The following is a 25,416-nucleotide window of genomic DNA, read 5'->3' as shown; positions in this document are numbered from 1 at the left end:
TGCAGTTTTACCTCATTCTTCTCTACAAAACTGCTCACATTCTGTCAAGTTTCATTGAGACTGTGTTTTCAAAACCTGCTGCAAATTCTGTTTTGGATTTATTCTAACTCGGCCACTCCTGAACATTGTTTTGTTCCTTCCTGTGTAGCTTTGACTTTATTTTTGGGATTGATGTCTTACTCTGACACAAGCACAGAACTTAAGTGTTTAGTATGAAATGCTCAACTTGATTCTCAACACTTGCACAGATATCACATGAGCTTTTAGCAACTTTGAAGCTGTCAATGATGAATCACAGCCTCAATGTCTCAATCTTTAAAAGTTTTCTCTCTGTTGTTTTGTGTCAAATAAAACCTAATTACATCCTTGTGTCGTGTGTGGGTGTATGTTGGTATGAGATAGGGAGAATGTGTGTTGTTCTTATTTGTGAGATGAAAAGATAACCCTTGGACATGTTTGTTAAAAAGCAGCTGCTGTCCCGCTCTTGAAAGATACTGAGCTGTTCCATACACCATGGATGTGTTTTTGTCTATAGTAATGGAATAATGTTAAGCTCCTGGAATTGGACCAAGATCCCATCCACTTAGAAGAAAATACTGCCAATAGGAAACCATGTTAGAAAATGATGTTCACTCCAGCTGTGATATGTACTGTGTGTAGGTTGTTTAGTTTTCTGGAAATATCACTTTTTGGGAAACTTGGGGCTTCTCATAGCCTGAACCTTTAATAACCTTGTAATGCTTTAGTACCAGGTTCTGCCTTGTGTTTCTACTGTATATTACAAACTGGGACATTTCACTTACATATCATAAAAAAGGAAAGAGTGTGACAGACTGTCATTTCTGTATGCTGTTGGGTAGGCGAGTGAAGTAAGAGGTTGGTAGACAGACAACAGTGTTTATAGATTTTCTTTAACATTTAGGCAGAATGACCATACTGCATCCTCCCGTCCTTGGAAGTTTGTACTTGCCAAGTCCAAACTAGCAAGTACTCAAGTCCAAACTTGTTGTTCTTGGAATTGAGAAAGGACCTGTGCCAAATTGGTTTCCGTCAAAGCCTGGTGCACTTCCTGGGGGCTTGGTCACGATGTGTCGCCACTCCCTATATCCGTTGTTTCAAGTTAAAAACCCTCTAGTATTTCATACACGGTCCAGCCATATACTAGGTTTTGACCTGGTCTTGTACAGTTCGTTCTGCTACATGCGCTATGATCATTTATTTTTGAGCCTGTCCTCCAAGGAAAAACAACACAATAGGTCTTAATGTCAGTCGCCCAAAAACAACATATAGTTTCGTTTGAGTGACAGATGCCATTTAGTGGCCATAGTAATCAAGGCTGGTAACAGTGATGCTGTACAGATAATGTGTGTGTATATATAAGTTGACAAATTTCCTCATGTGGACGTGGTGGGTTGGGTGGATGGTATATCCCATTGACTGACGCGTCTCCACTTCCTACCGCTATGCAAAAGTGAAGCCAAAATATCTCTTTTCTGGGAGCTGCCATCTTGCTTGTGTGACATCATTTGGAGCCACATTCTGTGCTGTAGAATCAGGTAGCAGGATAACGGCCCACAGGACACGCCCACTCAGCCATCCTGCCACATGAGGTTTGAGAGCGGCTATCACAGCTGTCAATCATGACGTCACACCCCCTTTTTATATTGTCAAATAACTAATTGAAAACAAACTTATCAGAAAAATGAGCACTTGGACAAACATCAGTTTGACAAGAACTACCTTAAAATGACAGAAGCCATCTTTGGGAAAAATGTATTTGATGTGTACTTTGATTTTTTTAGTTTTGCTCATGTCCCATCCACCAACATGGAGGGGGCGGGATTTATGATCTATTCTACAGCGAGCCACCAGGGGGCGATTGAGATGTTTTGGCTTCACTTTTGGGGACCGTCATGACATCCATCTTCATACATAGCCTCTCCTCCTGATGAGCAGGTTGGCACTTTGCATGGTAGCCCTCTGCCATCAGTGTATGAATACATGTGTGAATGTTGGCATGTAGTGTAAAGCGCTTTGAGTGGTCGGAAGACTAGAAAGGCACTATATAAGAGCAGTCCATTTACCATTTAACCACAGTGTTGTCACATGATAAAACATAATTTTTTTTAACAGTGATGTGTAGCAGCTTTAGAAAGCACAGATAAATGATGTCCTGCTGATTACTGCCAATAGGGGCACCAGATTAGAATGTGTCATTCTGGAGTCACATGGTCAAACCACTTATCTGGTCGTTTAATTTGGAGGACCTGTTATGTTTCAACAATCTTGTACTAGTATTTTGGCATTTTATGGCTTTAGTAGATAGCACCAGTAGAGAGATGACAGAGAATGAAGGAGAGAGGTTTGACAAAGATCCCTTGGGGACATTGTGGTTCATGGCCAGTCTTAACCTCTAAGTCATGGAGGCACCACCTTGTTTCATTATTTGATTTACTATCCTCATTTCTGCCATAGGCTGTTCCACCTTTTGTTTTTTAACTGCTCCTCCTGAATGTCCTCCTCTCCACAAACACTACTGGCCTACATATCTTGGTTCATCCAATAAGGCACTCCACACTGTTCACATGCAATGGATGTCCTTCATCCTCCATGATCCTACAGAACATCTTAGACAGGCGGTCATAATACAGGGTCCACTGTCCTGTCTGTTGTGGTTCCAGCCAGCCACCTAGCTCTCCTGGATATTTGGTTGATCCTCTCTTTGTTAGTGGCACAGAAATTCCCACCCCATCCCAGAATACAGTAATTCCAAACAAAAAAAAACCCCCAACATATCTTGACCATCACGACTCACACCACTGCTAAGCTGCGTTCAGTGTCTCCTGACCGGCACCCAAATTTAGTTCAAGGAACTTCACTCCAAAGTGGGTGAGGAGCCATTGAGACAAATGTAGAACCCTTGACAATGGATACATTTTGTCAAGTTCCTGCAGTGGAAAAGTGCTCAATGTAATCCACAAGGAATGTGTGCTTTCACAGATTTGTCCAACGCAGTTAGATGACGTTGCGTTGCATTGTAACAAAAATATATCCAGCCTCACCTTTCTTGCCGGACAACCCTGTTTTGAATCCTCTGCATACGAACCCTGACAGAGTCTGCTTGCGTCCAGATGGATATTGTCACTGTGCTTTAAATAGGACCCCTCGTGTAAAGGCTTTTCCAAGTCCCCAAGGTTCTCTCTCATAAATAATGTGAGTCATTCAATCCTCAAAACAATGAAGAGCCGTGCTTTTTGTGTGCACATTTATTCACAAATAGGGGCGATATTTTGCCATCTTTGGCACTCAAATGACCCTTGAAAATTAAGTGGTGCCTTATTAAAATAAGTAATTTATGGAATTCATGGATATTGATGCCACAGTGGGAGGATGTTGGGTGAAGAGTTAGGTGTGTGTGTGTGTGTGTGTGTGTGTGTGTGTGTGTGTGTGTGTGTGTGTGTGTGGTCAGAAACAATATGTTCAACTGAGAGGGGAGGGGCAGGAAAAACCGGTGATGTCAGCAGGGAAGAGGAGGGAGGACCGCCTTGCTTTTTCCTTTTTCCTCCCTCCCTTCTCCCTCCCCCCACTCCTCTTCTTATCAGTGTGGTGAAGAGAGAGAGAGGGAGAGAGAGAGAGAAAGGGGATCAGTAGGCGAGTGGACGAGGGATTAACAACTGTGACAGCGGAGATGGGGGAAGAGAAAAAGGGAAATAGGCCGGGATAGAGAAGAGACGCAAACTAGGAGGAAAACAGATACAGTTATTCCCCACTGACAGACTAATTAAGAAAAACAGATTCCAGAAGTGAGAAAGTGAGCGATCAGAAAGTGTACCAGTCCAATTGGAGCGAGGAGCGAGGACCGAGCGCTGGTTTCTGGAATTGGGTGGATCCATTGCTGAGACGACCACCACAGCTATCATGTACAGTGGATATGGAGGTATGAACCAGTGTGGTGCAGCATCTCTAATCATTAACTCTGTGTTTGTCAGGATGAACTTGCAGTTGCTGGTTAACAGGTTTGTAACTTCTTGTGAGTTAATGACTAGAGAGGTCACTGCAAGCAGCTTGTATGGAGTAGCATTTGTTTATTATAGCCATATGATTTAATGGCAGTTGCTCTCTGAACACAGCGACATCCAGTCAGTCTCAGTGTCTTCCTCACACTTATTATCACTTCATGAAATTGGTCAGTGGTGTCAGGTAGGGTGTTGCTACTGATGAATAGATTCCTTGGATCGAGTCTCCAGTCTTAAAGGACCATGCCATTCTGCCACTTGAGATCTTGTATAATTAGGGTTGGGTTCTGTGTGATTTGGATCTGGTTTGTACAATACCCACATTTGTAAAACTGAGTCTAATGTCTTTTCTAAATCTTTTATCTCTTCTCTACTCGAGTCCTTTATCTTAAATATTGTAGTTTCAACATCTGTAACTTAGTCTTGTCTTTAGTAATTAACAAAACTACATAGAGATTTTGTTAGTTTTCATTTTCACTTTTGGTCAACTCTTTTTTCCACAACACTATTATATAGCGATTTAATCACAGTTTTGGTTTCATAATGTCTTATCAGCATCTTGTCTTCATTATGGAAAAAGTTTGTTGATGAATATATTTTGCTACACAGTTTTCAGTTTCTTTTTACTAAATTCCCACATTTTGGAACCCAAACTCCACATATGATGTGTTCAAGACCGACTAAGAAAGGCCAGTTAGAAATCGTGTGTGTGTGTGTGTGTGTGTGTGTGTGTGTGGCATAATAATGTTGATCCTGATGGAATTAATGCTGTGGAATACATATTTAGCTGAAGTTTCCATGACGACGAGTACACAGTAGGAAGTGTGAAGTGCCCAAAACAGCAACAACAACAAACTCAGCAGCCTTCCTACTGAGTATGATCAAATATACTTGAAGAGGGGAAATTAGTAATAAAAGCCTGTGTGTAAAGTTCTTCCCTAATGTCCTAAGTTACCTCCAGCTAGTTCACTACAAACTAGTGATTTACTGAATCAGGTTGCACCATTAAAACTTAAGACCTTTATTAATGTGTAAATGATTTACGAGGAAACATCTGTCTATGAAAACAGGAAGTCACTGCAGCATCAGGAGCTGTAATATAACTAACAAATATATGAAGCCAATGATATATTTAAATGAACTGCCAATCCTTTGTCAATGTAGGTATGACTTTTGTTTATATCTGCATACATGGAGATGTATGTGTATATCAGAGCTGGTATTTACTGTATGTAATGAAGAATACAGAAACCTAACAACCTTATTTGGTCATTTAGTCTGGACACTTAATGCTTAGTTATACTTAACTAAATCTTCATAGTTTATTTAACACTTGAGGCAGATCTAGTTAAAGTCTGTAATGATGTTGGTTAACTGAGGTTATCATTGATACATAGTTTGAGTGGATCAGCAGTATGTTGATCAAGCGTAAGATCAGATGTATCATATTCCTCATGACCTTTTTATTCTCAACTGAATGGTTCTTATATCAGCTGTTTTATCAGTTAGAAAGTATTCCACCTGCAGTTTGTAGGTTTTAAGATTCGGTAGCGACTTATTTCTACAAACTAGTTTGTGTAGTGTAGCTACTTCTGATTTATTAATGCATGAATCTGTTCAATCCTAAACAGACAGAATTGTAAAAACAACAGTTTGTGGGTTTTATGGGGAGTTACATGCTGGAACTATTTCTTGGCAAACAACAGCGGGATGCAGTGAGTGTTTACAGCTTCCTGGAATAATTGTCATCATAGTGAGGTTGTACAGGCACAATGATACCAAACTTGTCAGAGAGCAAAAGCAAAAACCTTTGCTCACTGACTGTATCAGGCAACTTGTGCTATGGCCGGAGCTGCTGCACGTAGGTGCTGGGTTTGACTGCTGTTCATCAAGAAATAATTCCAGTATATTATTTCTCCTAATACCACAAGTTGTTGTTTTGACATTTCCTTTTGTGTACTGATGAAACCAAACACGATTAATTAGTGAGCTTGAGAAGTGTTGGCTGGTGTGTATTTGAACTTTGGCTGGATCCAGAGAGTGCTTCCAGTCTTTATGCTAAGCTAGGCTAATCACCTGACTCCAGCTCTGTGCTGAGCACACAGACATGAGGCTGATACTGTATCTTCTAATCTCACTCTCAAAAGAAAAGAAAAGAAAAGGAAATATACACACTTTAAATGATAAACTATTCCTTTTTGGAGTATTTTCCTACTGTCAAGGCAGCCATAGGTTTGAGATCATTTCAATGCACTATAAAAATGAACTTGTATACTTTTGCTAGAGGTAGTTTAGCGTCAAAGTAAACACAGTGTCCGCTTTTGTTAAATTATTCCATTGTAGCAACATAACTTTTAACAATAAAACTGGACATGAACCTCACTGTTATGGCCTTTTTTGCTATTCTTGTTATAAGCTGAAGTAGATTATGTGATTATGTATTAAGTCAAAAAATATCATTCCCCAGACATTCGGCCCTTCCTGGAAGTGAGCTAGAATAGCCGTACGGTAAATCTGTGGGGGTATTCCTGTGACTCAGTATCGCCATAAACTGCACTAGACTTCTTCCTGACCCCCTGATCCCTCCAGGATGTTACTCCCTTCTGGGTTTCCTTCTCCTAAAGACAGTAATATGAGGGAGTGAGGGAAGGGCCTGGAGTTATGAAACAGAAATGTATGAATAGTATGTTGGGGCCAAACAGTGAATGAAATAGTGGTGTTGTGAGGGGAGGAAACCATTAACATGAGATAAAGCATAAATGATCCCAAGAGGAATACAAAGCACTGGCTTATTGTTTACCTTACTTAATATGCAGTTGTCAGTGGCCAGGTTTTACCAGGAATAGCCATTTATCTCATTTGTTCATCCTAACCCTTTTCCAACATAATTGTTATACTTTAACTATTTCAGTGCAAGAGTCAAATCCTTGTGTTTCTGCACATCAAAGACGTAATTACAGACAATGGAAAAAAGCATTAATTTAAGAGTTGTGATGATTCTCCCGAAATTTCACTGTCAGAAATGAGCTTTTGACCAATGAAATCCGTGTCTGTTTTAATGAACAGGTGTTGAGTCCCCATCTTATTTAGTGAATGATCTCAGTCATTCACACAAGCGCTGAGGTCCCCCATGAGAACAAAACACGGCAGATAAAGGTGAATGACAGAAACAAGTCATCTTTTCACAAAGATTAAACATTATGATCTGACCTCAAACACACCGCCAGTTGCTCAAACTCACTGTCCACTCATCACCTCACCAAGATTGAGTGAAACCAAAACTTTCTTTTTTTTCTTTTGTTAAGAAGTATGAAGAGCCAGATATCATCACTGCTGTTAGAGCTCAGAGACTCCATTATGAGTTTTGTGAGAAGAAAACAATATAGAATACAAAGAAGTGTCCCGTTTCAACTCAGACATGGTATGCATTGTTATGGTGAACAACGTCTAGCATTGGGATTTCAGTTGGGACCTGGTTTTAGAGCTGAAACAGTTGATTTATTGATGGACAGAAAATTAATCAGCAAATATTTTGATAATCAATCTTTTGAGTCAAAGGAAAAATGACTAAAATTAGCTGTTTTCAGCCTCTCCGATGTGTAGATTTGCTGTTTTTCTGTCTTTTATATTAATGTAAACTAAATATATTTGGTTTTTGGAGCGGTGGTTGGACAAAATAAGACATTTTTAGACATTACTTTGAGACTATGGTGGGCATTTTTCATTATTTTCTGGTGTTTTATAGACCAATAGATTGATCAGAAACAGATTTATCGATGGTGAAAATAATAGTTGCAGTCCAAGCAGCTTTTTTTAACTGTACATAACCTGTTTTAATTTTATACCTACAAGGAGCCATTCAGTTTGTCTGCACTTCATTGTTGTTTTAACCGGACTCATCTACTGTGAAACCTGAATTACTCAGACTTATCATCCTTAAGGCTGGATCAGAAACTCCAGACAACTTTTCATCAATTAAATTTGACCTTGTGTAATTTCAGAACAATAAGAACATAATGCCAAGAATGGCTGCCAGACACATTGGAGCATTATATGCTGAGCTAATAACTGATACACTTGTTTTGGTACTTTGTACCAAGAATTATGGGAAACGGTGACTGATTCAATGATCAGACTAAACAGTGCATGTTTTGGACCAGACAGGAGTAGTTTTACTTTCCAACAGACTGTTATTAATTATTACATCCTGCTAGACCTTGCACCCTTACTACAGCACAATCTTAAAAAACCATATTAACCAAAGTTGCCTGAGCTAAAGTGTTTTTTCAACTAACTTCACCATGAATACATGTGAGTTACAGCTGAGTGCAGATTTTACTGGTGTAGCAAAGCTGGCAGGCTGTTGATTAGCAGGTAGAGAAGGTATACCATGCACTTTGGTACAAACTTGTAGTTACTTGTTATTAATTGTTAGGGCTGCCCCAGACCAGAGATTTTCCTAGTTGACTAACAGACGTAAGTTCAAGTTAGTCGACTCGTCATCACACGTTTATGATATTAATTGAATTATTTAAAGATAGATTTTTTGGGGCATCAGAAAATGGTTTGAGTTCCAGGGCTGAGAAAGAATGTTTTAAGTAACGTTGATAACACTGTGCTAAAGTACAGAGAAATACAGAACCATAATAATGAGCCTTTAAAATATAAATTCTAGAAGCGCATGCACAAAGCGAGCCGCCAGCAGAAGCAGTAATGATTCTTAATGTGTCGGAACAACCAGCAAGGGAACTGAGTTACATTTTTCAGTCCTGTGAGTCAGTTAGTTCCATTAGCCTAAATCCTCCTATCTCTCATTTTAGGCGTTTTCCCGGCAGGAAAGTGCAGAAGCTGACAGATATTTCCAGAGGAATTGGTGCTTCTGTTATTACAGTTGACCGGGTCACTTACTGAGAAATGAAGTTACACCATTGGTCCGCTGAAAGTGGCCAAAGTTCAGATAAATGGTCGTTCATTGGTCGCCTCAGCTACGTGTCACACGTGTTGCCACTTCCTGTAGCCATTGTTTCAAATTAAAAACCCTCTAGCATTTCCTTCCATATACTAGGTTTTGACCTAATTTTGACAATGTGCAGCTCCTGAATGAGGTTTGAGGGTTTTTTGGGTTTTTGTTTTTTTCCATGCGCCTATTATTTATTTCGTAATATTTAATTAAAGTTTCTTATCTGAAATGTACTGTTACTGACATTTTGATCATGAAGTTTACTGTTCAAGTAAAACAGTATCCTACCTCAGCACATAACTTTGATCAAATTTGAGGAATCTGTGCCAAAAACATCTGAAAAACCTGTTTCCTGTATCAGGTTCTTTGTTATCTGTGTCAAAATTCCAGATGTGATCTGTAACAGCAAACCGTCTGAGATTAATATTTGAGATACAAGTATCTGGTGTGTAAAGGTATACACACCTGTTGTTCCTTTGTGCAGTAGTTTTGTATAGAGCAGATTTTATAGAGAAGTTCCATTGACAGGATTGAGTCTTAACTCTTATCTACCCCTATATGTCTTTATGTCTATTTAAAGTGTGCCTAAAATATCTGTAAAAAGATCTCTTTATTTGGATAATTAATACAAAAATGTCATTGTTTGGTGGCTCACTCCTACAGCTGTTGCTATCCAGTGTGTTCAGCTTGATCACACTTGATGGCTGAGACTGTAGGGAGTCAACTGTTTGATTATTTTTCTTGACACAATGTGTTTTTCCTTTTTCCCACTGTGTGTGTGTGTGTGTTTTCCTGGATCTGCCAGCCTGTCTGGATTTGACATTCCTTACATGACAGTGATACACACACCCAGTTTTCCCAGGGGTGCATATACACACATGCACACCCACTCAATGGGCCTCGTATAAGAAGCGCTCATAAGAACAAATTTGTCCTTAAGTGGCACATAAAAGGGATTTAAGAGAAGAGTGAAGAGTCACATTCACCAATACACATATTCTACAGATACTGCAGATGTGCTCCTGGAGTTTCAGGACTGCATCAGAGACTCTTGGGTGTGTGGGGAAATATGACGGCTTGGAGCATCAGATGGTGCTGGCTGAGTCTTTTTGATTTGTTCTTCTAAGAAAAATGAAATCTCAAATTTTATTCTTCTTATTCTACTTAACAGAGGTACATAAAGGCAGCAGGCACAATATGAAGAAACTGATATGAGACAAGGGTCAAATAAACCAGATCCTTCTTAAAAAGATGAATGTTTTAAGTCTTACAATTACTGACACTGCTGTTAGGGATGCAACTAACGATTATTTTCAATATCAATTAATCTTCGGATTATTTTTTCGATTAATTGTTTTGGATTATGATGACAATGAAAAGCAGCAAATTCTCAATTCTGAGAACCTGAAACCATCAAATATTTGGCATTGTTGTTAAAAAAATGACTTAAATGATTCATCGATAATCAAAATAATTGCTGATTAATTTTCTGTTGATCAACTAATTGATTAATTGACTAATTATTGTAGCTCTATTTATTAATTGGTCTTTGTCTGCTGTTTTCTGACAGCAGGACATGAAGCTCTGCAGTGTAAAGTTCTTCATTGTTCTCTTTGGTAACATTTATGTGTCATACAGATATCTGCATATGAATTAGGGCTGTGCGATATGACCAGAATCTCATATCCTGATATAGGTCATTTCATATCTAAATAACAATACATATCACGATATAGCACATTTTCTGTAATTTCATTCAAATGTTGTACCCAGAGGCTAAATCGTTGTCAGACAGATAGCCTCTCAACTCTCATGAGATTTCAGAGCGAGACTTTTCCTTGAGTGAGACCTGTTTAGACACAATAACAAACAGACTGGATCAAGCAAAAGGTTTTATTTCTCTGTATGGTCCTTTTCATAATATTGTCAGACACTTATATTAACAATCTGAGCCTGTCAGTGACAAAAACAAGCACTTTTAGTGGATGTACATTGACGGGGCGCTGTTGCCCTGTCAGATTACATTGCAGCCCATTTCGCGCCTGCCAGCGCTCACTCAATACTGGACCAATTTCAAAAATAGTTGTCCCTATTAGTCATGAAAAGACAGGAAAAAGGATCCAGGTTGAAAAATACCTAAGTTTCCCTTTGAGGAGAACTGGATACGGCATTCAAAGATGGTGCCCATTCATTCCATTGAAGGCTTTTTGGGAGAAAAAACTTCTTAGAAAGTTAAGATTTAAAAGTAAGGATTTGTCCTCTGGAGACAATGAAAATCCACAGCAGATAGACTGACTGACTAAATAAACATCCTTAGGCCCCCTCCCCAACCATGCCGATGAGACAAAAATGGTGTAAAGGAGAGATGGAGTTGATGGCATGCTATGTTTGGGTGTTTTATGTGTGTTTGGGTCTCAGGCAGCATTTTTCCAGAACGGTCTGGGAGAGAGAGGCCAGAGAGAATCAGACAATAGGCGTGGTGTCACACGCTGGCTCACCACAGAGGCGTATGGAGGGCTGAGTGTGTGGCACGGAGCCACAGTCCCAGTGTTTCTATGAGAGCATCAATAGCAGAAGAGATGGTGTGACTGGAATCTGTTGTTATCATTGGGCAGGACTGGAACACTGTCTAGATCAGGTAGGGAACACAAAACACTGCAACCATATCTGATAACTGACCTCCACTGACAGCGCTTCATCGGTGACCTGTCTGACGGACATTTTCAGTTTGACGGGTTTAACTTGTGGATGAGCTGGGTGAAGAGTGAACGGATGGACCGTTAAACTAACTGGGATGCTGACTGATTAGCTCATGACAGTCTGATAATAAGGCTGGAGATTACAGTACACACTGTAGGAGACGGGACAGCGTGGTGTGACAGAGGGAGTAATGTGCCGACTACCACTAGCCTGTCTGAACTGGGACTCTGACAGAGACACGGAGCCCCGGCAAGGTTGGTGCTTGTTTTATTTGGGCGTAGGGCTGTAAAGTCCACAGTGCGATGTGTACCTCTGTTTTGGGGTTAAGATTCAGTACAGTATGGAAGACGAAAGATGACAATTTTGTCATTTATTTTGAAAACTGTCAACATTAAATGGTGTCTCATAACTCTTGCTGTAAAGTTACGGTGCTCAAATATACAAAATCAGATTTGATATTTTTCAAAATCAGATTGTCCATTAAGTGATTAAAATCATAAACGGTTTATAACAATTTCAATTTACAAATATATAATGGACTTAAATCACAATTGAAACTAACCAGAGTGTAATTCTATGGTTCACAGGCCTTATCAAAATAAAGAAAGTGCTGCACCAATCCAAACAATATGTGCTGAGCAGTTTGGGACAGATGTACTGTTATACTCATTATTAGGGTTAGATATTTACACAGGGACATTGCAATATTCAGAACCATGTTTTTAATTGGTTTCTGGCTTGATTTAGGTTTATCTGCAATGGATATCAGACATACTACTATAATTGTAGTATTATATTAGTATAATTATAGTATTTTATAATATGTCATCCTGATCCCTGCAGTATTCATGTGATGTCTATCATGTCTGGACTCAGAGAAGGCGTGCAACTTTTAATGCAAATCGAATCAATCATACACCCATAGTGCAGATTTCATTCATCTGTCTATCATCCAAATCTCTTTTGTTTTCCCTTTTTTTCCCCCCGGTTTAATTTAGTATTTTTGTACAATAGTTTCCTCCCATTAGGTGAAGCAACAGATCCGTGTGCATGAAAGTCCTGCCAAAACTAAACAAAACATTGCCAAGAACCAGATTAGCAAGTAAATCAGCCTCACAGACCTGCTAAGTATGTGGTTTGAATTTAGTGCATGTTTTTGTGACTTTGGTAGCTCAGAAGTGCTGACACAGTCAGTGTGGAAGTGGCTGAAGCTGTAGTTCTTTTATTGGCCACTGTGTGCTGCTTCAAATAAATGACTAACTGTACAAACATATTAATATAAGTTAAGTGTTTCATAGAGATTTCTTATTGAGCAGAAACCGACTGAAACCACAGGCTCCCCTTATCATACAGGCTTTCTCATGGTGAGATGGTGGACTGCTGTGACAACATAACATGATGATTTATCAGGAAATTAAAGAGGAAGGTGCCCGATTGTGATGGACCCAGTTTGACCCAGCTTTTCCACTTGCTGTTTGTCCTCTGCACCTCTGGCAGGCTCAGCTTCTCTCTCTGTAATGCGTTTTCTTCCTTTATCTCGCTCCCCTTCAGCTCCTCTGTCTGTGTGAGTGCTTTAACTAGGTTAAGTCAACAAATGGTTGACCACAGAGTCCCTCAGCGCGCGCGCACACACACACACACACACACACAGATTCTTAATGATTTTCAAGGTTGGAAGTAAGTAACCCTGTCAATTTTTGTGTATTTTAAGCACTGTTATTTTCAGTTCAAATAAAACTAATTGTACCTGTCATCCTGAGTACATTAAACCTTTTTTTTTGTTTTGTTTTTTTTACTGTTTTACTGTTTTACTTTACTGGATGATGTGAAAGATCATGTTATCTCTATTACAGTTGAATATCACAGTTAAGTTCACCCATCACTGGTGATTGAAGCCCAGCAGAAATGACCTTTCTCTGCAGCCCTCAGGACTATCTCCCTTTGTTAAATTTCCTGTCAGGAGAGGCAGTTGCATCTGACTTCCTGTAGGGTTGTGACATTTCCTGTGCTGTGGGAGGGGGTGCTTGGCAGTCATCTTGCAAAGGCCTTTCAGCTGTTTGAAGAAACAGGATGCAGGACACTGGATAGGCCGATAGGAAAACACTAGTTTAGCTGACAGAAATTAACCGCTGACTTAAGCCGCAATAACAAAACCCTGCTGTAGGCAACAGACTTCAAATGCTGGTGACGGTTTCGTTTACAGACAAGAAACAATTAAGGTTAAAGTATCAATGATTTAAACACGTTGTTGCTTTAGGCAACATAAAAGGGGGTGATAGAATGTATTCTGATTTTAGCCATTATGGTTTTCAGAGGTAGTCATAGCAGCTCCATAATATGGTGATTTGTATAGTTAAGAAGAGCTGGGTTTCTCTTCAGAGCAAAGTGATTAATGCACTGCTGCACATTTGGGTTCAAACTTGTTCAGATCTATAAATTACTATACATTGGGAGTTAGAATTAGGTTAAAGGACAGGTTCACCATTTTTCAAGTGTGTCTTAAAACAACAGTCAGGTGTCCATATGAACAGTGAAAGAGGTTTTCCTCGCTGTAATCATTCCTCCTGTTCATACTGGATATTAAAAGATCACTTTCAAATGTGCTTTCAATGTAAGTGATGAAGGTCAAAATCCACAGTCATGTATTGCAAAAATGTATTTAAAAGTTGATGTGAAACTTATATGAGTCTTCAGCAGTCTGAGTTAGTCATATCAAGTGGATATCTGACACATTTAGTCTTTTTAGCATCAAATTCTCTCTTTGTGTTTCCTCAGACAGTGTTTCCCTGTTGAGCTGTGGTGGAAGTATAGTAACAAAAAGAGGGACTTTGGCACTAAAAAGACTGTAATGTTGAAAGATATCTATTTGATTTGACTCATTTGGATGCTGACGCTTCATATTAGCTTCAGATAAACTTTTAAATACATTTTTGCACAACAGGAGAAGGACTGAGGATTTTGTCTCCCATCACTTACATTGTAAGTGAATTATGAAGGGATCTTCTAATGGTCAGTATGAACAACGTTACAATGTTCATTTGGACATTGACAGACTTGAAAAATTGTGAACTTGTCCTTTAAGTCAAAATATACTATGACATATGATGTCACAATATCATTATTATGATGTTTCACATGATAATGATGGTTTGACAAGGTTGATTCTGTCATATGCAGTTAAATGTGTTTATTATAAATCCATAGTCATCCAATTTTGTCACAGTTATTTGTATTTGAATACTAACTAACTACTACTACTAATATTACTAACTACTAACTAAAATGTTACTCTCAAACTGACCTAATACCTTTGAACATGACTAAGGGTGCTTTCAGGCAGTAAGCAGTGACGTCAGTGCTCTGTATTTTTATTGGCCAGCAGCAGGTCACAAGTGTGATGCCACAGCTACCATCTACTTCAGATACTATTAACAATTTGAACCATACACAACAAGGTGCTGCTATTTACCCACTCCAACCTCATCAGGTAGCCAAATAAATACAGCTTAGAGTAGAATAAATTGTTAGCAGTATGACACCTTTAATGTTGAAACTAACTGATATCATAAACATCATTTATTGGTCTGGACTGGACAGTTGAACTTTAAAGCTGATGTTGCTTCAAAACTGTTGATATGTTTGTTCACTGCTGGTGAAGACGTGGGAACTCACATATCAGTGAAATCAGTTTCTCTGTGGTTTCTGTGGTTGCTATAGAGTTGCAAAGTGGGAGGAGCTGTTTTGGGCATTCCTGGTTCCCAAAGTTGAAGTCTCGTTCATTTTTCCTATAGACATGTGACTCACATTTGGAGCTGCTGCAGCACAGCAGGTAGAGCGAGTTGTTTACTCATCACTGAGTTCAAGCTCAAGTGTGCTTGAGCAGTACACTGAACTCCAAATTGCTCTGGATGCTTATGGCAGCATCTTGTGTGGTAGCTCTTTGCCACTGGGGTGTGTGTGTGTGTGTGTGTGTGTGTGTGTGTGTGTGTGTGTGTGTGTGTGTGTGTGTGTGTGTGAGAGAGAGAGAGAGAGAGAGAATGAGAGGTACATTGTTAAGTGCTATGGATAAAAGGATTATATGCAGTTCATTTACTTACACGGCACACACCATGCAACCCTGCAGTCCAAAAGATTAAAAGCTGTGTTAGAATATATCTGCTTCTTTGATAAAAGTTGAAGATATATAAAAGATTTGAGGTAGACTTTAACTACGACTCCTAACATGCATTTCTGCAAGAAACTTCTAATCACAGAGTTTAAAATGATGTGCATCTGTTATGTGCATCACTTCTGGTGGATGGAAGCAGAACAGTTCAATGTTGAGAAAACTGATAATACAGCATTACCTTTTAATTTTCTTGGTCAGTTGTGGATGAATTCAGCAACTATGTTTTGTTCTCAACTGCAACAACAAAGCATTTTGAATTCACTACAGCTCTAACTCAAACTGGCCATAACACAAACCTTATATCTCCTTATAACCTCGTATATCTGTCAAGTAACATTGAAGATATTTTTTTAAAGAAAAGACTGAAATGGAGAAATACACAATGGGGAGAAACACTTCCCGAACTAGCAGCTCCTTCCATTTTGCAAGTCTATTTTCACCTGGTGGTCGCCATCTTAGTTTATTAGCTTGTTAGCATACTAACATTTGCTCATTAGCACAGAGTACAGCTGAGGCTGATGGGAATGTCATTAGTTTTGCAGGTATTTGGCTAGAAACCAAACTATTGGACAAGCTGAAATTTTGACTTGATGGAGGATCACCAAAGTCATCACAAATGATCCTGCAGGGAACATGAATGTCTGTATAAAACTTCATGGAAACCATCCAATATCAAGAAATTTCACTTCAAAAATATGAACCTCAAGTCATTCGGAGTCATTCTCACTACGCTGCCAGCATGGCTCTAAACCTTACTAGCCTTGATGCTGGTTTTGGGAAATGTAAACAGTCTGTGCCAGCAGTGTTATTCTGATGAAAATGGGCCACTGTGTCATGTAAACACTTTATCCAAGTTTCCCATCACTGTCTATCTGTCTCTCTCACTAGCAACTAGCTACTAGACAGAAAAACAATCTTGATGAACTATGCAACCATCTCAGTGTCGTGTCTGAAGTCCCCCTTCACTCAAAAATGTGCTTCTCTTGTTCCTTCAGTTGGATGTTGTTGCTGGAGGATGAAAGTTTCTCTCTACTCATCTTAAATTTCAGTTTATCTTGTGAACCTACAAGCAGGATTTATGATACTGCAAATACATTGGAAGCCAGTTTGATCCAGTTTGCAACACAAGGTTGATGTTGAAACTTGAGGCCTCCAAGAATGGACTTTTTAGTGATGTAGGAGACATCTTGTGTCTAGTACTTAACCTAGACATTAGAATTTTTAACTAGTTAACTGAACTTTTTGCAGAGTCATTATATTATTTCTTCAAACATGTGAAGGGGAATTGCTTACCTAGTTCATCTTCTGGTGATAAGATGCAGAGGACGCACTTGCTTGTGCACCATTGCAGCAGGCTGTCAATCAAGCTGCAGTTTTAACTGGATTTACAAGCACTCTTTGGAAGAATAACAACAAAATATAAAATATATTTTTGGTTGGCACAAATATATTTGGGTGAACTGCCCAAATCCTGTAAATGAGAAACACTGTTGTATGTAGGGTTAGGGTTAAATATGAAAATGTGTCATTTTGAATCCCTTATCAAATACATTTGCATTCATAATAAGATATGAAATGCAGAACAAATGTAATATGAGCACCAAATACTGCAGGTCCAGATTCAAAACTATAATGTTACCTTTTGATTTTCATGAAAGTTTAACTGGGAGTTCAGCTTTGGCCTTTGGGCAAGTTACTCACGGCCTGCATGTTTTGCAGTTACAGCTGATATATTCTGTCACCTGTGATGTTTTGCTAATACTGTAAAAAAAAAAAAAAAAAAAAAAAAAGGGTAAGGGGAGAAAAATTCTTAAATTTTAGAGATTAACTGAACAACCTGGAAATGAGTCTTAACCAGCTTTTGGAGCCCAGTCTTAGTCATATCCCCAGTAAGACCAGAGACAGGATGAAACTCATAACTGAGGGACTTGTATACATGTAGATACTCAAGTCTCATATCATATTCAATACTGCATGTATTCATGTATTATAAAGTCCTTTCAGTTTAAAGTTCCTTTCAGTCTCTTGAACCTCTGACCACACCTAACATCACAGCTGGGTGTAGGCTGTTGTGTACTTGTGACCACGCTACACCAGTGTTGCACAGGCTGTGGAAAAGTATGTCGTCACCACTTGTTAGCAGAGCAGGCAGGATTATTATTAGAAAATTCATAGACAATGTTTGCAAAATATCTAAAAATGTATTACATCATTATATATCGCAGTAGTTTGCCAGTTCTATCAGTAATACACCTCTAATGCACATACTGTCTGCACAACCTGAACCTACATGGTGTCTCACTGTTACTCAGTCTTATGACAAAGTATAATTACTAGCTCCACTGTAATAATGGCACACATAAGTGTTCCACACGTGCGCAGTCAGCGCCTACAGCTGATGCAGTCATAAATGTTGTGCTACATGTCCATGTGGACACTCATGAACATCAACAGATGATGAAATTCCATGGAGTCTCATGGCTACACAGACATGGAACGTATAATCCTAACTTTATGACATGGACCAAAGAAGAGCTAATTAGTGACCATTTAGGAAAGCTTTACTGTTCTGACTCAAAGGGCCTAAGGGAGGATTTGTCTGAATCGCTCAACAAATCCAGTAGTCTCTACAATGCCCATTTTCACCCGATTTTATTTATAATTCTTAATTGAAATGAAGTCTTCACCTAAAAACAGTTCAAGGCCTTTGAAATTTACATTTTCTCATTGCCCTGTGTGTGTGTGTGTGTGTGTGTGTGTGTGTGAGTGTGTGTCTCGCAAAATTCAAAAAGAGACTCTTGTACCATCCACTTGACCTTGTTACAATGAGGAAAAGACAATGAGAAATACTTTACATTATATCATCATGTGCTGCACAGTACTGAAGTGCTGGCAGTGTGCTGAAATGAGTATGATCTGCTCATTTTCTACGGTGTTTACTGTGACATCATGCCATTTGCCAAAATATTCACATGACACATATTTATCAGTGTTTCGGCAGTAAATGAGTTAGTCAGGGAGTTGGATTCAATTTGTGGTTTCTATTTATTTCTGTTCAGTAAACAGTGAATCAGCTTGATTTGCATCTGAGTGCAGTTACACACGTAAGTCAGCGAACATATAAAGACTTAAAAAGTGCTTTATGTTGCAGTTAAACATGTACAGTGAAGCTTGTCTGATGCATGACTGGTTTAGACAGCTGTATAGATTAAAAGTGCACCTGACCCCATCTCCACCTAGTGTTCACTTATATTAGTACATTATGTGAATGATGATATCTGATCACATGGGCTTTGTATTTAGACCTGGTATGGACAAGCAGTCTTCCTCTCTTATTTCTCCTTTGTAGAGGAAGAGCTTGTCTGAAACTTTTCGATGGACAGTCTGAGAAAGCAGGAAGAGGCAAAGTTACATTTTCTTAAAAAATGTGGTCAGAGCCAATCACAATGCCAGCCAGATCCCCTAACCCTTACTATCATATCACAGTCTGACTGCAATACATTCTGCGTGCATTTACATCCACAACATGTGTGTTTCTTGTCTGTCATTACCGTCAAACTGTCATGTGGGAGTGTGTTTCTGGTTGTTCCAAAGGTTAAATCTAAAGTTGGTGAAGCAGCTTTTGGGTTTTATGCTCCAAGCTGCATGAAATGTGATCCAACATTACAATTGTGTCAAAGCAGATTGCAAACATTCATTTTCTCCTGCACATTTGATTAGTTTTATTTTTCTTTTAAACTGCGTCTACTTGTTTGTACAGTATGTATAGATATATGTGTACATATGAAAAAAGCTAGTTGTGATAACACTGGTGGTGTGTGAATTATCAGCAGTCTGTTGATGGTTCTTCTGCTCTGCTCTGTACAGGGAGTCCATCCCGAACTCTCTCCACCATGTCGCTGTCTGTTCGCCCTGCCAGACGCCTCACCTCCAGATCCATCACTAGAAGCCAGAGCTTCACTGGAGTCAACACTTACGACAAGTCCTACAGGTACATACACACAGACACTCACGCACGCACACATGTGCACACAACAGGGAAGTACACATTTGACAGGACATCCTGTCAGGTGGAGCTCTAAAGACAGACAGTCTGACTGTGTGTGTGTCTGTTTATACAAGGTGGAAATTGAGCAATAAGGGGTCTTTAGGTCCAATGTGTATTATTATAATTTGAAATTACATTGCATCTGTCAAAGTACATTTTTTGTCTATTTCTTCAATGAATTTCATACTGTTTTTACACAGGAATTGTTCATTTTTGTGTTTATATAAAAAATAATAATAATCTGGATGTGTCTTGCATGCTACAGAGAAACAGTGAAGCCACATTTAGTCCTGACATTGGCAACTTAAAGAGGGCAGTGGGACATGTTTTCACTCTCTAGCTTCTCCTCCTCCTCTGATGACAGGCCCGATGAGCATGAGGATTACTTGATGTCAGTGTTGTTCACATTGTGACTGTGACTATGACCTCCAAAAAGTTCCTAACTGACTAAAACAAAGCACTTCGAGGTGCAGTGTGTAGATTAAATGGCATCTAGCAGAACGAAAATGGAATATAATATTCCTAAGTATGTTTTAATTAGTGTATAATCACCTGAAAATAAAATTCATTGTGTTTTTGTTAGCTTTGAATGAGCTCTTTATATCTACATAGGGAGAGAGTCCTCTTCCACGGAGGCCGCTATGTTGCACCACCATGTTTCTACAGTAGCCCTGAACAGACAAACCAAACACTGGCTTTAGAGAGGGCCTTTCATATTTTTTGCACCAATATTTGTTCATATGAACAAGAGTGTTGAGGTCAGTGGATTCACTCAGTGAAGTAAAAGTCTTTGGTGATGCCTTTGAGTTGTTGGAAGGTGATTCACCCTTTGTGCTAAACAAGGCTAACCACATCCTGTACAGGACACACAGAACCAAATGTACCAGTGTTATCTGACTCAAAAAATTCAACAAAATCTTGTTTTTCAGTTATTACAACTAATGAGACAAAATTAAGGCAGATTTCTATACATGCATTTATAGATGCACTACCTCAGCCCCTCTCTTATACCTCCTATATAGAATATATGTACTGTATGGCTGTTCCATTACATTCTATCACACATTTTCCTCCATCACTAATAGGAGTCAAGTTGAGATGAGCATTCATTGCCTGGCTATAATAACAAACATTATTTTGTAACTACACGTCCAAGAGAGGCTGAACTGGATGAATGGGGGGATGGAGAGAGGGAGGGAGGGAGAGAGGGACCAAAGCCTGGCTCTCCACTGCTATCACAAGTGGCCAAATGCTTTGTAAACCTATTAAGAATGACAACATGTTTTTCTGGCCAGTAACTGCTGCCATCATGAAAAAAAAATTGCTCAGATCCTTTTCCCATTATGGTGAGAGACAGTATTTTCACATTATAAAGACATATTTTTCTTGTTATGACTCCACACCAAATTGTTCAGTTGGAAAACTTTTCAAATAAATCTCTTCTGTTAAAACAGCATATTACTTTATGATAAACCCTGTTGTCCTGTCAGCGTGTGTGACTCATATGAACTCGCACTTCGCACATCAGAATCACCACAGCCCAAAATACTGTTTCTCCATTTGAGTTTTTCAGTGCCAAATTAAACCCATTTGGATTTCCTTGTTCACAGATTGGCTTTGTCCTGAGTTGAATATCCTTTTGTACAGAATACCAATTTAAAATGTACATTGATCCAGGACAAGGCTCAACTAGTGACACATTTCCATGTAGACTTTTTAATCCACATCCATCAATCCAAAATTAGATCTCAACAACACCCTATTTTTTTTCAGTAAGAGCTTATGTTTGTCTTGATAAATCGGTAACAAAGTGAGGTGCTTACTAGTAATCATGAATATGTTTTTGTCCAGATTAAAACCAGATGTACAAGTAAACATGTGAGAAATAGGGCAACTAACAAGTACCTGGTGTTCACATTATTATTACTATCATATATTTCATGTCTTTGTTTACGTTCATAAGATAGAGGATTAGATTTGTTTCATAATCACCGAACAAAATGCACATCCTTCGAATCATGAAAATAAAATGACTGCCTTGTCTTATCCCAAGCATGCAATAAAACGTAAACATACCGTAATACGGTAGATTGAAGATTCTGACCAGATGTTGCTGATGTTGTAGGAACCTCTCAGTGTTCAGCACTCCAGGTCTCAGCAGGAAGCCCAGCAGAGCCAGCAGGATGTTTACTATGTCCAATAAATCCAACCCACCACCTAAAGTCCCTCAACCAGAGCGGCTGGACGAAGTCTACGAGGCTCTGAAGAGAGGCCTCCAGTAAGTACACACACAACACACACAGGCACTCATATGTACAGACGGCAACAATTAGTTTTCATTTTGAGGGATTGTGTCCTTGTTGGGAGATGAAGCATCCAGTGACACCGTCTGTCATGGAGGAAGTGTAGAGGCCCACAGTAGAGTAAACTATGGCAGGGACTGCAGTGCAGGGGAAAGTGGACATTCCAAGTGAGGATGAGAAAACAGGAAAAAATGTTACAAAAAGGCATTATATTGTGAATTTGTCCCCTGTTCCTACTCTGTGATACTGTTGCACTGTGGTTCAGAGGGGATCAAATTTCTTCCCTCTGAATACAGTATATGGATTGATTGACAATGAGTAGAAATGTGAAATTATAACCCTGTCAAGTAAAATGTTCATTTTCACTGATGGCCTTTATGATGAGATTTGGAATTAAGTAAAGAAAGAAACTTCAATATGTCCACTCTGAAAAAGCATGTGAGCAACTGGCCAAGTGGACAACAAGTCCTTAAAACAGTACTCCATCAGGATTCAAGATTTAAGAGACTTTATTTCCGTTTGCACAAGCACAGATACATGCACATTGGAATTCTTGTGCAGTTCACTCAGGTTAAAAAAAGAAACAAATTAACAATAAGTTAAATTTAGATTAAATTAAAAGAATTTAAGTTATTTTAAAGAGTAGCAAGGTCTGTGAGATTACATTATGTTCAACAGTTATTTACAGCACTCCGACAATTATTTACAGAACTAGTGAAGTACTGGAGCAGCAGCTGGAAGGAGGTATTGCGCATTAAGAGACAACAGATATTGCACTGGTGAGGACATAGTACCACAGTATAGCAGTATATTATACCTGGATATAAATAAGGGTTTTGAATAAATAAGTGTAAACAAGCAAGGAGCTTGAGTGCCTGATGTAGGTAATTCAGGTAGGTAATTAAGACAAAGGTGGATATCTTAAAACTGTAAGTCCAAGAGCGAAAATATGTGATGAGTGAACTGACCCTTTTATGACCTCTGTCACTGTGTGTCTGTGTGTGTTCTCTCAGGTCTTATCTGCAGGTTCATCAGATGGACTTGGACAACCTCAGTAGACAGATGAAAGAATCAAAGAGGAACTCTAGATTGGTATGTTCTGTTATTTTACTGTCTACTCGTGCAGTGCCTGTTCAAAACACGCCTGTGGATCGATCATACCGAGCTCTTAGAACATTCCTATTTTCTGTGCCTTCAGTTCAGATTTGAGTGGATATGTTTGCTCCAAAGTTTTGTGTTTTGTCTATAGTGGCACTTCACAATTGCCATGGTCTCAGAACATATAAGAGAAACCGGTGTTGAACTGCCCGTGGAAGTATTTGCTCTGTTTTACATGCTTAACTACAGTCATTGTATATTGGGCTCTGAGCACTTCCAAAACATGGGTGACCTACACTCAACACTGTGCCTCCGCCCTGCCACTGCACAGAGGGGAGCAGATTGCTGATTGCTGGTTTATTCAATATTTATTAATATTAAACGTATTGCATGCCCAAATTGCACCAAATTCAACACGGCTCCCCCTTTGGGCCCCAGACATACACCCACCAAGTGTAGAGTTGATCAGATGAACACTTCAAGAGATACACAAAGGACATACGTACAGGCATACAGACAGAGATTCCTTCCTTTAGTAGATAGATGGCCCAGGACTGCAGGTTGTTACAACTTTGAAAGTCTAATGCAGACGCTAACACTTTTTATTGTGGCTTTATGACTTGTTGTTTAAAATCAAACCCAGAAGACAAATAGAATGTAATCATAGACATTATCAAGAGTAAATGTGAATTTGGTTATGTCCTGTATTTGAAAGGTTACCATTTGACTCTGAAAGCTGAGGTGTCAGAGTGTCCTTGAACACGGCTGCTTAAAAAATCTGAAAAAGATATTATTGCAGAGGAACAATCTGGAGAAGAAAAAAGACAAGAATCAAAAAACACTGTGAACACTTTCTTCAGTAGTACACATGCCTCTGTAGTATTTTATCAGTTGTTAAGCTTTTAAAACTAGCCATCCATCTGTGGGATTTCACATGTTTTCATTCTGTGGCCTGGAACGTTCATCATGTTTTGATGAGTAGGATTGGAACATAAAAATATTCTGTCAAACAAAATATCACTTAACATAAAAAGTATACACCACAATTGGCCTCAAGCAGTGCATTTTCATACTCTTCTCCTAAATCTCTCTGACTTTTTTCTGTGGAGTTTGCTCATTTGAGTATTTCAAGTCGTATTCCAAACATGAACACAGAGTGTTTTCTGCCCTGTGGAGAAAGTCAGACTGTCTGGTTGTGACTTGTATGACAGGTCTGGGCTGCTCGTAAATTTCATTTGTACTTCAGAGAAAACTCTGGTAGAAAATTGTAGAATGTGACAAATTCTCTTAAATCACTGGTATGTACCACTTAAGAGCAAATCTATTCATATGAGTGTTTCTTGCATGAGGCCCACTGTCCCGCCACTTGATTAAAATCATGTGTGTCATCATGTGTGAGAGATTCTGCTGACTTCATGTTTACTGTCTCCACAGGGTTTCCTGTATGAACTGGACAAGGTGAGTACACTATAGAACACTACAGCAAATTTAACTTTGACATATTCTGAGTATAGGTCAGTTGCTCTTGTTTAGTAGGATTAAATGTGACCGTACTTCTCTCTGACAGCAAGTGAAGATGACTGAGAGGTACATCAGACGACTGGAGTTCCACCTCAGCAAGGTAAGACCTCCATGATCCCAGTCAGACATGACTACCTTGTCATAACATTCATGTGGGTGAACGTTATGGGAAGTAAAATGTGCTGAAACCTTATGGAAATGTCACAGAGTTGTGATCATGAGTGAGCTCAACTTGACTGATTTTATTCACATTTATTTTTTGTATTCACATTACCCTTCGATGTCTCCTGACATTTTCATTTTGTTGTGGGATTCGGTGTTGGTGAGAGTCTACTTGTGTTTTCCCATCTTTTTAAGTTTTCATTATGTTTGAGACAGTTTTCTGTGGCTATGTTATTTTAAGACTGATGTGTCAGCAATTCAGGTGGCTGAGACTGTAAATCATAGTCATAAAGGAGGCAGCACAAGGCACTCATCTTAAACCAAGTACCAATTAACAGTGTGTATCAGCTGCAGTAGTCTGGCAATTACCGTTTTAATCATTCAGTTTTCAAGTCAACATACCCTATTTCAATTTACCTTACTGTAAATCCAAAAAAAAG

The 25,416-nt window shown here is 39.0% G+C and overlaps 1 protein-coding gene across 2 annotated transcripts in view; it reads left to right on the top strand.

Moving 5' to 3' along the window:
• ripor1 (RHO family interacting cell polarization regulator 1) overlaps positions 1–25,416 on the top strand; it is a 71,461-nt gene that overhangs the window by 17,994 nt on the left and 28,051 nt on the right. The window contains exons 1-6 of one of the 2 annotated variants that reach the window (XM_067588701.1): positions 3,608–3,937; positions 19,712–19,835; positions 22,018–22,170; positions 23,209–23,287; positions 24,728–24,751; positions 24,861–24,914. In XM_067588701.1, coding sequence (XP_067444802.1) covers positions 3,919–3,937; positions 19,712–19,835; positions 22,018–22,170; positions 23,209–23,287; positions 24,728–24,751; positions 24,861–24,914 — 453 coding nt within the window. In that variant the 5' untranslated portion in view covers positions 3,608–3,918. Of the gene's footprint in view, positions 1–3,607; positions 3,938–19,711; positions 19,836–22,017; positions 22,171–23,208; positions 23,288–24,727; positions 24,752–24,860; positions 24,915–25,416 lie in introns of those variants that run through there. The other variant, XM_067588702.1, reaches the window with a different exon arrangement.

This window comes from Thunnus thynnus, chromosome 5 (genome assembly GCF_963924715.1).
Source record: "Thunnus thynnus chromosome 5, fThuThy2.1, whole genome shotgun sequence".
NCBI classification, from domain to species: domain Eukaryota; kingdom Metazoa; phylum Chordata; class Actinopteri; order Scombriformes; family Scombridae; genus Thunnus; species Thunnus thynnus.
Note: the sequence above shows the minus strand (reverse complement) of the source record. Positions and strands in the feature narration are given on the sequence as shown.